This window comes from Tyto alba, unplaced genomic scaffold, assembly GCF_018691265.1.
Source record: "Tyto alba isolate M040663 unplaced genomic scaffold, T.alba_DEE_v4.0 Super-Scaffold_7, whole genome shotgun sequence".
Classification (NCBI taxonomy): domain Eukaryota; kingdom Metazoa; phylum Chordata; class Aves; order Strigiformes; family Tytonidae; genus Tyto; species Tyto alba.
In genome coordinates this window covers 26,591,203-26,606,853 of record NW_024881328.1, presented here as the reverse complement: position 1 = coordinate 26,606,853, position 15,651 = coordinate 26,591,203, and the positions used below count along the sequence as shown (strand labels likewise).

At 35.9% G+C, this 15,651-nt stretch overlaps 1 protein-coding gene across 1 annotated transcript in view; it reads left to right on the top strand.

Moving 5' to 3' along the window:
- TTN (titin) overlaps positions 1-15,651 on the top strand; it is a 240,837-nt gene that overhangs the window by 10,148 nt on the left and 215,038 nt on the right. Inside the window, exons 9-29 of the mRNA XM_042784452.1 lie at positions 679-816; positions 1,623-1,760; positions 2,248-2,385; positions 4,051-4,326; positions 4,440-4,559; positions 5,620-5,901; positions 6,183-6,248; positions 6,735-6,993; positions 7,314-7,374; positions 7,483-7,695; positions 8,441-8,583; positions 9,207-9,412; positions 9,527-9,757; positions 10,298-10,542; positions 11,264-11,487; positions 11,602-11,766; positions 11,856-12,024; positions 12,529-14,219; positions 14,317-14,598; positions 14,889-15,155; positions 15,301-15,573. Of these exons, the coding sequence (XP_042640386.1) occupies positions 679-816; positions 1,623-1,760; positions 2,248-2,385; positions 4,051-4,326; positions 4,440-4,559; positions 5,620-5,901; positions 6,183-6,248; positions 6,735-6,993; positions 7,314-7,374; positions 7,483-7,695; positions 8,441-8,583; positions 9,207-9,412; positions 9,527-9,757; positions 10,298-10,542; positions 11,264-11,487; positions 11,602-11,766; positions 11,856-12,024; positions 12,529-14,219; positions 14,317-14,598; positions 14,889-15,155; positions 15,301-15,573 (5,587 nt within the window). The remainder of the gene's footprint in view (positions 1-678; positions 817-1,622; positions 1,761-2,247; positions 2,386-4,050; positions 4,327-4,439; positions 4,560-5,619; positions 5,902-6,182; positions 6,249-6,734; positions 6,994-7,313; positions 7,375-7,482; positions 7,696-8,440; positions 8,584-9,206; positions 9,413-9,526; positions 9,758-10,297; positions 10,543-11,263; positions 11,488-11,601; positions 11,767-11,855; positions 12,025-12,528; positions 14,220-14,316; positions 14,599-14,888; positions 15,156-15,300; positions 15,574-15,651) is intronic.

Sequence of the window (15,651 nt, the reverse complement as noted above, 5' to 3'; positions counted from 1 at the left end):
TTTTTTTCTGATTTTGGTTCTAAGCTTTCCATGTGTAGCCTGCTTTGTTTGTTGGCAGCACAGTGTGTCGGAAAAAGGAGGAAAAACTCATTCTGCATTTAAATAAATTTTGAAAATAACGATGAGTGATTTGATTTCTGATTATTTTAGCATATGTCTTATCAGACAAAAGTGATTTAGTGGAAGACCAGCTTTTACAGCGAAATGTTACATTTGCATTCTAGCTGAAATATGTGAGGAAGGAAGTGTAACCTGTATTTAAAGTACTGAGAAACAGAAATCCACCTGGGGAAAAAATTATATGTTTATGTGCAGATTACATCTGAACATCTTGGTGAAGTGAAAGTTACATAGAAGTTGTTTTTAATATCCTATGTTTTCTCAAACTGATCATGATGCAGGACAGTTTTTCTCCGATCCTTTTTTTTCTATCACTGCTTCCAGTAAAAAAGCAAGTATTTGTGGAAGGTTTTATTATTTTTATGTTAAATGTATATATGTATTATGAAAAGTCTGTTTTTGATGTTATTGTTGTTTCCAGACTAGATGGTTTGAATCCAGAATTTGACATTTTTCCTTCCTTTCATTTCTATCATCTTTTCCAAGTGTATCAAAAATTACATACCTTGTATTTTTAAACAATATATCATTTAAACTTCTTTATTTGTAAACATTCAGGTAAGAAAAGAACCAGAGAAAACTCCAGTACCCACAGTAATAATTGCCACAGACAAAGCCAAAGAACAAGAAAAAATATCAAGAGTTCGAGAAGAAATATCTACCAGACATGAGCAAGTGCACATTGCCCATGAAAAGGTAAATAAATGTTACAGATGTTTAAATCATTGCTATACTCTAGTAAGTTCGTAAAACCTCATTCTTCATTGAACGTGCTACAAATCTTTGCTCTGCTTCTTTATGAAGAGAAGATGACAAACTGAGACTTTTATAAAGCAAGGTATTCCAGATATAAGCCTTGCATTGCAGGTCCAGTTCTACTGACTTCACTGCAGCTCTGCCTACAGAGGAAGAGTGCAGCTGCCCCTCCGACAGCTCCTTCGAGCATTGTGGCTTTTATTGCCAGGGTGCTCAGAACTTCGTATGATGCTTAATGACCTTTGACAGTGGATTTCTGAAGATAAATTGTAAAGGTTATCTCTCATGATATGATACGTACATGTGGAGTTTGACTTAGAGGTTCATATTTCTGTGAGGACTGAATGCATCTGCTCGACCATATTGTAGAACCATTGTTTGCAGTAACTGATGAAATGTTTCCATCTACAGATGGAAATAAATATTAAGTCAGTAATACTAATTTTTATGCATACAGTTTCTACAAAACATAACGATGATATGCCATAATTAACTAAGTGGAAAGATTCTTCTCTAATTCACATAAAGATTAATGTGATATTTTAATGACTGAATGCACTTTGTTCAGCTAGTGTATAATATAGGCTATAACTTGTTCTGTACAAAGGAATTATTCAATTTCTCAGGTGATGTTTTTCTCTTATTGATATACATTCTGAAACCTTATCCCAATTTCCCAAAAAGCTGTGTAATTTTGACAACAGGCATGATTGATTACTATTGTTTTTCTTCACCATAAAAACTAGATAAGAAAGGAAGATATGAAACCTTCTGTACCTAAGGTAGTAATTACCACTGATAAACCCAAACCACCGGTCATAATATCGAAAAGTAAAGAAGGAATTGCTACCAAACAAGAACAAGTGAGCATAACCCATGAAAAGGTGAATAGAACTATTACAACCATATCTGTTTTTTTATCCTCTCTTCTCTACAAACTTTATGTGTGCCTCAAAAAATACTAACTATACATTTCCAGCTCATTTTTTTCTAAGATTTATTCCACTTACAAACTTTTAGAATTATTCCTAATTAGGCTATATTATTCCACTTCTATCTTTATTTTCTAACTTTTTTCATTAATAGGTTGCCCATAATTCTCTTCTGACTGACCTTTGGAATGGACTTGACTGACTCTTGAAATGTATTTTAACTTTTTTTTTTTTTTTTAATCATTAGTTTTATTTAAATTAGGTGTCAGGGTGTAACAATACTTATCATTATACATTTAATACAGAGCTGTGTGTAGTGCACAAGGATTTAACCGCTTAATTCTCCTTCCCTGTTTCCATTCCAAAATGCTCTCCCATTGTTCAAATATCTTTCAAGATCACATGTAACTGAAACTTTTATTTCTGCTATAATAATTAGATTAAAAAGGAAGCTAAGAGAACTACTGTAGTTCCGAAAATAATTGCCACTGATAAAACCAAAGCACCAGTCACAGTGTCCAGAACTAGAGAAGAAATTTCAGCCAAGCAAGAACAAATTCATCTAACTTATGATCAGGTGAATATAGCTGTTGCAGATGTGAAATGCACTGTCAGAATTTGTTTTATCTGCAAACCTCACCTTTTAAGAACTACTTGGGTACAATAGAATGCCCTCAAATTAATTCCTGGTAACATACCCATCAAATAGGGTGATTGTCAAGTAGCAGAGTCAGTGATTGTTTCTAGTGCTGAAGAGGTTTATGTATCACCTTGTTAGGAAATGCCACTTTTAAGACTACCATCAGATTTCTCTGTAAAAGCCTACTCCATACCAATGACTTCCAAATGTTTGCTTGTTTGAATTTCTGATGCTGCAATCTTTTTTTCTAAAAATGGTTCCTTGCAATTTTATGGTTGTCAGATGAAACAACCTCTCTCTTCAAAGATTTGAATTGTATCGTTCTTTGTACGATGTATACTTTAACGTCTATTCAAGTCTGTCCAGTTAATTACTTCTGATAATCAGACATTTGTTGACATTGTTTTGTTCCAGTATGACTCCCACAGAAGAAAAGTTTTTCTATTATAATACAGCCAGGAGCTATCATATGTGGAAAAATAGCATTGTTCACAACACCTTTTATTTAAAATCTATCTACTTTGTTAGAAACACTATGGTACATTCAAAAATACTTTTATAAAATATAATTAAAAGAGCATAACGTGTAAAAGTCACTAAGAGGACTCAGCTAGGACATTACAGTTACTTGTTAGATGATGCAAATTGAGGGACAAATTCAAGTAGATATAAACAATGATTTTGAAATCTGCAATGATATGGAATAAGAGGTCCCTATTAGCTAAACACTTCTTTAATAATAATAAAAAATCTCTGTAAACAATCACATTTTGGCCTTGCTTAACTTATTTTAGATTGAAGTGATAATGATTTTAAAATAAGCATGAAATTATCTATTAGTTTTTTTCTCATCTACAGAGCATAAATTTCATATAATCTGTTGCTACATCCAGATCAGTTATGACAGTAATAACAAACTCTAGTAGCAATCATCCTATTACCTACTGTTGGCTGACTGGGCAGAAATTTGGACCATGATAACACAGAAGTTAACAGTATTTATCAGTTATTAGAAACAAATAAAAGTCCTGATATAAATGCATTATTTCTTATTTTTCAGAAAGCTCAGTTTTTTTTTCTTTTGTAAAATCATGTAAAATAGCACTGAATTAACAGATATGCCTGTGGTAAAAATTTTTATAGGTATATTCCTTAGCAAATACATTCCCATCAGATGCTAAACACATTCTCTACATTTTTAGCAGCATCTAACAGTTATATGGAGCTGATGAGCATGCTGACTTTAAAATTATATACACATTTACATAGCTGACATGCTCTTACACAGGTAGCCATGAATGTGATATAAAGTATTAAAAGTGGGCTTGCATATAAATATTGATATGTATAAAGCAAACAAACATAGATATGTGCTGAATATCCATAGAGTTTAGAAAAAATATGCCTTTATTTGAATCTACTGACTGTGAAGTATATTTATGTGTGAACACATTTGATGTTTACATTATTACTTTTGAAAAATCTATGCACTCTGTCTGGAATATACTTTATTGAACATTATATTTGTAAGTATTTGCCATATATGCAAACCTTCAGTATAATGATCAATTTTTGTATAAATTCTGCCAATGTTATCTGTAGACTGAAGCTGGAAAAAGGGCTGAAGCTGTAGCTACAGTTGTTGCAGCAGTTGATCAGGCACGTGTTCGATCACCCTGGGAATCCGAACAAGCAGATGAAGCTTATGTGAAACAGAAAACTTTGGCATATGGCTATAAAGAGCATGCTGTAACAGAACACGTTGCTGAGGCCCCAGCAGAACGTCATGTTGTCACCAAAGAGGTTAAAACTGTCTATGTTCCTCCTGAGAAACATATCGCAGCTGCTGAAAAGAAAGAAGTTCAGGTATCAACAGAGGTTAGACTCAGTTTACATTGCATTCTTTTCCAGAAACTATGTCCCAGTGAAATCTATTTCAGTTTGGAAAACAGCATCACATTCTCAACAACTTTCTTCATTACTTTATGTAGATAAAAAGAGCAACAGAAACTGAGAAAACAATTCACGTTGAACACCCACGACCCCGCACAGCAAGTCCTCACTTTACAGTCTCCAAAATTGCTGTTCCTAAACCAGATCATACATATGAGGTAAGAATAGAAAACTGTATCCAAGAAGAACAGCATGCTCATTTAGAATAACCAGTAGGTCACCCATTCCCTTTGGCTTTTCCTCCCCCCCAGTATGATGCTTTCTGAAGAAGAAGAGTTGTATGCTCTCAACAGTTGTTTTTGTGGGCATATTTGGCTCATAAAAAGCAGTGCTGTAAACAGACATATGAACAGCTAAAATGTTATTTGTGATTATTAGTTATTTAAACAAGCGTATCATCTATTTAAAGATGCAGCTACGATACTTCATGCCATACGGTGAAATCATAAACATTTGTCATGTAATTTATGATTTTTAAATATTGGAAGTATTACTCTTCAATCTTATGTGTATCACTTCACTAGTGAATTGGAAACTGTGCTTCTTACTTCCTTGCAGATTACTACATACTAAACTAGTTTTTGAAACAGAAAAAAATCTAGACTGCATAATATGGCACCATCCATTTTGAATGTTATTTTTTCCATTCTTCTATTTGACTCCTTCACATAATATTAAAAGTTCTCATTTAATTAATTTCCTCATTCAAGCATACTTTTCACCTGGACTTTAAAAATGAGCTGTTTTTTCCCTCAAATACAATTAAACACTGTAAAAATTACCTAAAATATTTTTCTTTACATGCCTACAAAAACGTTCTGAAATAACTTCATTTTTTTTAATCACTGATAGTTATGTAATTAGGAGTATTGTTTATTGTGATATCAGACAGATTAAATGGAAAGCTAAGGCTTCAGGTGAATATATTTAGAGGACATTTCTCATGTTGCACTTAAGAGCTTCTTGACCATTTAAAGATCAAATTCTAAAGTGGAAAAAAAAAATTTGAGTGTTAGACACATAAAAAATAAGGATATTATATTTCCAGTATTCTACTGCTAAAACTAGAATTCATTTTTATATATATAGCTTTTGCAGTGTCAACAAAAAGTAACTAAGGAAGGAACCAGTGCATATGCAATGTGCTTAGGAAATTTACTGTCTCCTTTGAAAACAAGAAAACAACAAAACTGTAACTCTTTCTCTTCTGTTCCCTAGGTTTCAATAGCTGGATCTGCTATGGCTACTCTAGAGAAAGAATTATCAGCTACTTCTGCTGTGCAAAAGATCACCAAGCCTGTGAAACCACCTCAGCTAAAGCCACATGAAGTCAGAATAAAAGCAGAGCCAATTGCCCCTCCACAGTTTCCCTTTGGAGAGGCTGCTGAGACCTATAAAAGTTGCTATGATGTTGAGACTAAAAAAGAGACAGGTGTAAGCGTTAAAGGTGAAGTAGTGCGGGAAGAACACTTGGTGTTGCGTAAAGAAGGTGAAGCAAAGGTATGTTATTAAGCAAATTTCCATCACTTTGACTGACTTTCATCTTAAAAACATAGCATAGCCTCACTTGTTTGCTGTTTTTTCGTTTAAATTTTCCTATTTTACAGCATTCTGCTGACTTTTATCTCTTTGGTTTTTTTACTAAAATCCTTCTAAGGACCTAATAATTACCAATGAAATGCAAAGAGTTCTCTTTACCTAATTTATATTCTTATCTAAATTCTGCTGTTTATGTCCTCGGCTTTGTTAGGTGTTTATTAACTGTGCTTTAAACAACCTAGGTGACAGAAACTGCCAGAGTTCCTGCGCCTGCAGAAATCCCTGCTATGCCACCCACCTTAGTCTCAGTAAGTAGTTTGTGTGTAGATTAGGGGAGTTACATTGTTTTCACCCATTTTGTATTCTAACTTTTATCTTTGAAAACCTGGCCATGAAAATTTGGCTTTATTTAATCTTTTTAACCCTGTATTATACCTACTTAGCCGTACAATTTATCTCTGATACAAACTACTCTGAATGAGGGTGATTCTTCACAATTATGTCAAATAGTAGGTTGACCTTTGCTTCAGTGAAACAATTTCTCACCATGATTTGCATAAACATCAACCTACCTTTTCATTTTCTGTTAATAACAGTAATGTTCAGAGGTCCCAAATAAAATTTCAAATACTTCTCTTTGGAAGATCTCTCTTTTTTTCCTGGATATACTGCTGAACAGAACACTGTTTTGAAATAGACGTTACAGTCTCCATTCAAATAGGTTTTATTTATTTAAATGTCTGTTTAGTAGTGAAAATATATACTGACTGTGATACTTATTTTTTGTCATACAGGGCCTCAAAAATAAGACTGTGACTGAAGGTGAGTCTGTCACTCTGGAGTGCCAGATCTCTGGTCATCCTCAGCCTACTGTGATATGGTACAGGGAAGACTACAAGATTGAGAGCTCAATGGACTTCCAGATCACTTTCAAAGCAGGGCTTGCTCGCCTTGTGATTCGTGAAGCCTTTGCAGAAGACAGTGGAAGATTTACCTGCACCGCTACCAATAAGGCTGGGAGCGTCAGCACATCTTGCCACTTATATGTGAAAGGTAAGTATAATTATGACTGTGGGGAGATTAAAAATTCTGTTAACTACATATTACTTGTAATGTAACTTAGACATTTTGTCAGTTCCGAAGCAGAACATATGTCTTGAATTGTATTCCAGGGCTGTTAGGTAACAGGGCTATAAGAATATGAGGAAAAGGCCAATTACAGGCCAATGGAGACTCTTAATTTGCTTCCTCAGTGGAAGTACCTGGCTCTTTGAGCAAACTAAATACTTAACCTTCTCTCTGTCTCAACCAGACTCACTGCTTAAGCACTATTAAAGCATTTTAAAATTAATTATATCATATTTGCCTTGCAGTTTCAGAAGAAATTGAGACTCGAGAAACCATTTCTGAGAAGGCTGTTACAGAAGAGAAACGGTAATGTTACTTTCCTAAACTGACTGCTCCTACTGTGGTCATTAGTTTCTTGCACTCTGTTTATGAGAGCTTCATGCATCAGCTCACTTACCTGGAATCTTATTTCAGCTATGTGGAGACAAAGGATATTGTAATGGAAGATGTCTCTGCTGCAGCAGAGGAAGTATTGGGAGAACCCATACCTCCTTTCTTCATAAGAAAACCCGTAGTACATAAATTAATTGAAGGTGGGAGCATTATTTTTGAATGCCAAGTTGGGGGCAACCCAAAGCCACATGTCTACTGGAAAAAAGGTGGAGTTCCTCTAACGACTGGCTACAGGTACTTTGTATACAATGCACAAAAACTATTTACATGTAATTTTTAAGATTATTTAATTGACAGTACTATAATTTTGATTCACTTACTGATGCTGAGCTAAATAACATCACTGATTTCTGTGAAATTTTATTTTTGAAATGGAAAAATCATAGGATCATGACTTAAAGTGAGACTTTAGAAAGCTGCTAAGTTTTCAAATATAAATTTTCAGAAGACCATAAAATGAGAAATGCTACATATGCTTAAAAACAAATCAGGAAGAAGTTTTGTGTTTGTTTTATTCTTTATATGCAATGTTTGCATTCTCTTTATGCAAATGTCTATGGAAAGGAGCACACTTTCTAGCAGAGAGAAAACATTTATAGCATTATTGAAATATATCATACTATAATGACCCATATTAAGACAAACTATGTGCACACAGCATATACCACTTTGCTGTGTCTGATAACTACATCTCTGATATTTCAGTACTTCTGTTTGCATCCTATTTATTTTAGTTACAACAGAAAGAAAATAGACCTGTACTGGTCTATTTAGACCATACTGTCTAATAGACAGTATGGTTACTTTTCCTATGCTGTTCTGCAGATTCATTGAGTGAGAATTGCCTGCAAATGTTTCTCTTTTTTTTGTCTTGTACAAGTTAGAAGTGATTCTGATTAATTGTATAACTAAAAGCAAATTAACTAAAAAGTCTGTTTATCAGAATTATAGAGAGTTTGTTCTTTTATGTTTCCTGTAGATACAAAGTGAGTTACAAAAGAGAAACAGGGGAATGCAAACTTGAAATTTCCATGACTTTTGCCGATGATGCCGGAGAATATACTATTGTTGTTCGTAATAAACATGGAGAAGCTTCTGCAACGGTCTCCTTACTAGAAGAAGGTACATTGTAGATTAAAGAAATGGGAAAGATACTTCTTTAACTTTAAAATAGAAAAAAAACATTTTAAATTTTGCTGCAAATCCTTTGCAGCTTAGTTTGGTCAATTCAAGAGACATAAAAGGAGATCTGGTGGCTCTGACATTAGGTTCTTGAAAGACTTCTATTCTTTGCTAGAACGTGCAGTTATAGGAACCTTCTTCTGTTGATGTCCATAACAGTCTACGTAACATAAGACATTCTGAGATAGATGTGGGGAAAGGAGGTTAATCAAGTAGTAGGTTGTCCTTTTACAGGGAAAGAAGCTAACTTAGTTTATTTTTCAGTTGTCCTTGTAAAAATGCATGAATATTTGCAGGAGACAGAGCCATGGTGAAGAAATTGTAAAATAGTCTGTACATGTGCTTCCCCTTTGAGAACTAGAACACCTAAATAGCACAGTAAAACTTTCATCTATTTATTAAGCTCACCTGAGGACATCAGTCTTTGTATTTTATTGGCTAAACAGACAGAAACTCTGCTTGAATCACCAAAAACAGTAAAATAAGTCTGTACTTTTTTTTTTCTATTCTATCTAGTGAAAACCACAAAAATTTATCAACATTAATGTGTTCTTAATTCTTAGCTGATTATGAAACCTACATAAAAACGCAACAAGAAATGATGTACCAACCTCAGGTGACTGCATATGTACAGGAACCAAAAGTGGCTGAGGTAGCCCCAGCTATTTCATATGGTGACTTTGAAAAAGAATATGAAAAAGAACAAGCCCTAATTAGGAAGAAAATGGCAAAAGATACAGTGTTGGTCAGAACTTTCGTAGAAGATGAGGTATGTCTACCACTCCATATTCATTTTGTATACTTACATTTTACCAGTAAAAATCACTTCTTTACAAGAACATTATCTGACACACAGAACTAATGGTTTTGCTTTTCCGTATAGGAATTCCATATTTCTTCTTTTGAAGAAAGACTTATCAAGGAAATTGAACTCAGAATTATTAAGACCACCTTAGATGAACTTCTTGAAGAAGATGGAGAGGAGATGATGGTTGATATTTCTGAATCTGAAGCTATAGAAGCAGGGTTTGATTTAAGATTAAAGAATTACAGAACCTTTGAAGGCACAGGAGTTACTTTCCATTGCAAGATGACTGGATATCCATTGCCAAAGGTACCTCAAACCTGTATGACATAAATCTATTTTAAAAAAAATCTGGTGGTCAATTGAGATATCCCTTAACATCTCATTGTCAGACATTCTACATGCTGCATAGAAAACAGCAAATCTCAAGGGAAATCCTATCTTGTTTTCATATCAAACTGATCTTTTCTGTTGTCCCTTTATAAAATAGTGTTAGGTTGGTTAGCCAGTTCAGAGATAGGTTAGATTTAACAGTTAAGTTGGTCTTGCTTCTGAGTGTCTCTGAGTTAGTCCACAAAAGTAGGGAACAATAGCAAGTCTGGTGTAGGTCACTTTGCTCTTCATCACAATAGGCTTTACATCTTCTTTCTAGCTCTAAAACTCATGTTTCAGTCTACTGTGAAAATGTGCTGCTTTAGTCTTATTTCCAGATGTTAACACATATACATGGACTGTGATGATGCATCAGCTGAAAAATAGGAAGTTGTAATATGTTGTATGCATGGGTCAAGACTGGATCTTTGTCTTTAGGAGAGCTCATATAGTATTCCACTGTTTCTTTCCATGCAGATTGCATGGTACAAAGATGGTAAGCGCATACGGCATGGAGAGCGCTACCACATGGAAATTCTGCAAGATGGCAGCGCCAGTCTGCGTTTGCCTGTTGTTTTACCTGAAGATGAAGGAATTTATACTGTCTTTGCCAGTAATATGAAGGGAAATGCCATTTGCTCAGCAAAACTCTACGTTGAGCCAGTTGCACCCACAGCAACTCCAGGTTATATGCCAGGACCAGAAGTTATGAGAAGATACAGGTAGGTACACAGAAATATAAATTTCATAAGACTTCAGTCTGCTGTGATAGACAGTCCAGAAAATCCTTACACAGAAGCTAAACAGCTAAAGTTACTGGTGTCTGCATACCTCTAGAGAAGTTTTAGGTGCCTTTTTCATGGTTTATATTGATTTATGTGCCAACTCTTTGTCTGATTTGCCTTCTTAATGAGTAATGCAGTTCCCAGAATACCATCATTCACATTCATATCCATCCACAGTATCAGATTTACAGCCTCAGTAACAATATTTATTTCTTATAGTACTCATGTTTTGGAAAAAAAATTCTTCTGCACTTGGAGTTTTAGTACTGTGTGCAACTCTTATTTCCCACCCTTGAAATATCTGTATTTCTATGACAGAAAAAATCCAGAGCTGTCATGTACTGTGTTCTGTCTCCATATAAATACATACACATGCAAAAACATACACAGGATTACCTCCATATCTGTGCAGTATCCAAACCCCCAAATTTTCCCTGGCTGTGGTGTATCCTAATACTATTCAGCTATATCAATTGCTGCCAAAAACCTAAAAAAACCTGACTCCAAATAAAAAGTAATTTTGGTACATTTTCTCACATAGATAAATTGTTAAACTCTTTAAAATAAATTATGCTAAAAGCAAAAGTTGAACTCTGTTTATCATGTCAACCCACTGCTGTATGATGTCATACACATCTGTCTTACCTTTTCCTTGCAGATCTATTTCTCCACGCTCTCCCAGTCGATCTCCTGCCCGCAGTTCTCCTTCTCGTTCTCCTGCTCGCAGATTAGAAGAAACTGATGAAGGACAACTAGAGCGACTATACAAGCCAGTTTTTGTGCTGAAACCTACATCATTTAAATGTTCACAAGGACAGACAGCAAGATTTGACTTAAAAGTTGTTGGCAGACCTATGCCAGAGACATACTGGTTCCATAATGGTACATCAGCCTCATTGTCATCAACAGATAACCTTAAAAACCAATCTTGTATGCATTTTACATCTTGCTGAGACGCTGTTTTGAGTGTAATTTCTTTTTTATGTGTATCTGCAGGTCAACAAGTGGTAAATGACTACACCCATAAAATAGTGATTAAAGAAGATGGCACCCAGTCATTGATCATTGTTCCTGCTATGCCTGATGACTCTGGAGAATGGGCTGTAATTGCTCAGAATAGAGCAGGAAAAGCTTCAGTCTCAATGACACTGACTGTAGAAGGTATCTATTGTGCATGCTGAGGAGTGTTTCATATTAAAAACCATGGTTATGTCATTTCGTCTCGTGATAACTTACCTTTGCTCTTTCAGCTAAGGAGGACCTAGTCAGACCACACTTTGTGGAAAGGCTGAAGAACGTTAGTGTAAGGGAGGGCTCCAGACTGGAGATGGCAGTGAAAGCTACTGGTAACCCTAATCCTGACATTGTATGGCTGAAAAACAGTGACATCATTGTACCTCATAAATACCCCAAAATAAAGTAAGCATTTTTATTTTATTTAAATAATAAAGGAATTAATAATCAGCATCCTGCAAAGTGCCTCCTACAGTGTGCTGAATATCCTTTCTTCCATAGAAGGGATTTACTAAGGGGTTAGTCCAATGGCTATGGAACCTACTAACAGCTTTTGTATTGAATCAAGACTAAGAGATATAAAATATTTTGTAAGACTCACTCATTTTTTTTCCAGATAATGTATTTTGTATTCTGCAAAGCCAATGCTTTTACAACAGAGATTTAGGCAACCTTTATCCGTCTCTGAAGTCCTCTGCAGGCAAAACTGCCATTGAATTTAATGCTGTTTTTTATTACCTTTATCTGATTCTTGGGCACTGCACTCATAAACATGAATAAATGTAAACAACATGTCTAATTCCTACAGAGATTTGTCTTTGGAGTTTCTGACCTAATTTTGGAGAAGAGCAAAAATTAATGACAGAGAAGTGCAGAAAAGTTTTAAAAAATATTGTTTTGATATTTCAGGATTGAGGGAACCAAAGGGGCAGCTGCCCTTAAAATTGAATCTACTGCCAGGCAAGATGCTGCATGGTATACTGCTACTGCTATCAATAAAGCTGGACGGGACACTACTCGGTGCAAAGTAAATGTTGAAGTTGAACATGCAGAACCTGAACCAGAAAGGAGATTGATCATTCCAAAAGGAACTTACAAAGCCAAAGAGATTGCAGCACCAGAGTTAGAGCCTCTCCATTTGCGTTATGGTCAAGAGCAATGGGAGGAAGGAGATCTCTATGACAAAGAAAAACAACAGAAACCATTCTTTAAGAAGAAACTCACATCTTTAAGGCTCAAGCAATTTGGACCAGCACACTTTGAATGCAGGCTTACACCAATTGGTGACCCAACCATGGTGGTGGAGTGGTTGCATGATGGAAAACCCTTGGAAGCAGCTAACAGACTCCGCATGATCAATGAGTTTGGGTACTGTAGCCTGGACTATGGAGTAGCCTATTCCAGAGATAGTGGAGTGATCACTTGCAGGGCAACTAACAAATATGGTACAGACCATACATCTGCTACTCTGATTGTGAAGGATGAGAAAAGCCTTGTGGAAGAATCCCAGTTGCCAGAAGGCAGAAGGGGACTGCAGCGAATTGAAGAGTTAGAAAGAATGGCCCATGAGGGTGCTCTTCCTGCAGTTGCAGTGGAGCAAAAGGAAAAACAAAAACCAGAAATTGTTTTGGTTCCTGAACCGGTAAGAGTTCTGGAAGGTGAAACAGCACGATTCCGCTGCCGTGTGACTGGCTATCCTTTGCCCAAGGTCAACTGGTATCTTAATGGACAGCTTATCCGTAAGAGCAAAAGGTTTAGACTCCGTTATGATGGAATCTACTACCTGGATATTGTGGACTGTAAATCATATGACACAGGAGAGGTGAGAGTTACTGCAGAGAATCCAGAAGGCTTTATTGAACATAAGGTGAGAGTTGAAATCCAGCAGAGGGAAGACTTCAGATCTGTTCTTCGTCGTGCTCCTGAACCCAAACATGAGCCTGTAGTGACAGAGCCTGGAAAACTTCTCTTTGAGGTACAGAAGGTAGACAAACCTGCAGAGGCAACAACCAAAGAAGTGGTGAAACTGAAAAGGGCTGAAAGAATCACTCATGAGAAGCTGTCAGAGGAATCTGAAGAGCTGCGTAGTAAATTCAAGCGTAGAACAGAAGAGGGCTATTATGAAGCCATCACTGCTGTGGAACTTAAGTCTCGCAAAAAAGATGAATCATATGAAGAAATGTTAAAAAAGACAAAAGAAGAACTTCTTCACTGGACCAAAGAGATACCAGAGGAAGAGAAGAAAGCACTTCCTCCTGAAGGCAAAATCACCATTCCAACATTCAAACCAGAGAAGGTTGAGCTTAGTCCAAGCATGGAGGCTCCCAAGATATTTGAACGAATTCAAAGCCAGACTGTAGCCCAGGGGACAGATGCACACTTCCGTGTGAGAGTGGTGGGAAAACCAGACCCTGAGTGCCAGTGGTTCAAAAATGGTGTGCAGATTGAAAGGACTGATCGTGTGTATTGGTATTGGCCTGAAGATAATGTTTGTGAATTAGTCATCAGAGATGTGACTTCTGATGATTCTGCCAGCATCATGGTGAAAGCAGTCAATATAGCTGGTGAAACTTCTAGCCACGCTTTCCTGTTAGTACAAGGTAATTTAAATTCTCCTACTTTTATCCTAAAGCTTATCATAGTGTGTTAAGTCTATATGGTCATTGCACTGTTGATTCATTACATACTGTTTTGCAGCCAAGCAGTTAATCAGCTTCACCCAAAAGTTACAAGATATTGTTGCTAAAGAGAGAGACTCCATGGCAACGTTTGAATGTGAGACATCAGAACCCTTTGTCAAAGTGAAATGGTTTAAGGATGGAATTGAGATTCACTCTGGAGACAAATACAGGATGCACTCAGACAGAAAGGCTCATTTTCTTTCTGTACTAGCAATTGAAATGTCTGATGCTGATGACTACAGCTGTGCACTGGTAGAAGACGAATCCATAAAAACTACTGCAAAGCTTACAGTTGAAGGTAGGAAGCACACAGCTCAGTACCATGCAGTATGGTTAAAGTAAAATCAGTTTCAGAAATAAATAAAATAATCTAAATTTATGTCTAACGCACTGAGAAATGTTTAAGCTGCTTTCATATTCTTGGAATCCAGTATGAAAGTTTGGAGATATGTTTACATTGTAATCTATTAATTACCTTAGGCTCATTTAATAAGAATTATTTTCATCAGCGATATTTAATCAAGCTTATTAATGTTTGTTTGGGGTTTTTTTATTTTTTTTTTTTTCTGTAATTATTTTTTCCTGTAGGTGCTGTGGTTGAGTTTATTAAAGAGCTTGAGGATGTTGAAGTGCCAGAATCCTTCTCAGGTGAACTTGAATGTGAGGTGTCCCCAGAAGATGTAGAGGGGAAATGGTATCACGGAGATGTTGAACTCACTTCTAATCATAAATACGTGATTGCATCCCGCCGTGGTCGCCAAATCCTCACTATTAAAGATGTTAATAAAGATGATCAAGGAGAGTATAGCTTTGTTGTTGATGGGAAAAGGACTCACTGCAAATTGAAGATGAAGCGTAAGCATTTATAATACTTATACTGTCTATTATAGATTTTTCTATATTATAGTTTATATTATAGCTATATCACTATATCCCATACTGCCTTAATATTCAGCATTCTGCTTATCTGTTATAAGGATTAATTAACTTCATTCCACAGCTCGTCCCATGGTTATTCTTCAAGGACTTACTGATCAAAAAGTCTGTGAGGGAGATATTGTACAACTTGAAGTTAAAGTCTCCCTAGAAAATGTGGATGGTGTCTGGATGAAAGATGGTCATGAAATTCAATCAAGTGATCGTATTCACATTGTGCTGGATAAGCAATCACACATGTTGCTGATAGAAGATGCAACAAAGGAAGATAGTGGAGCTTACTCTTTTAGTGTTCCTGATCTTGGACTGTCAACCACTGGACGGATCACAGTGTACAGTAAGTCATTATCATGATTTTGAAGGTGTGTTTAATTTTGGGGTCCTTTAGGATTACTTCTTAAGGGCATAGGTTTTT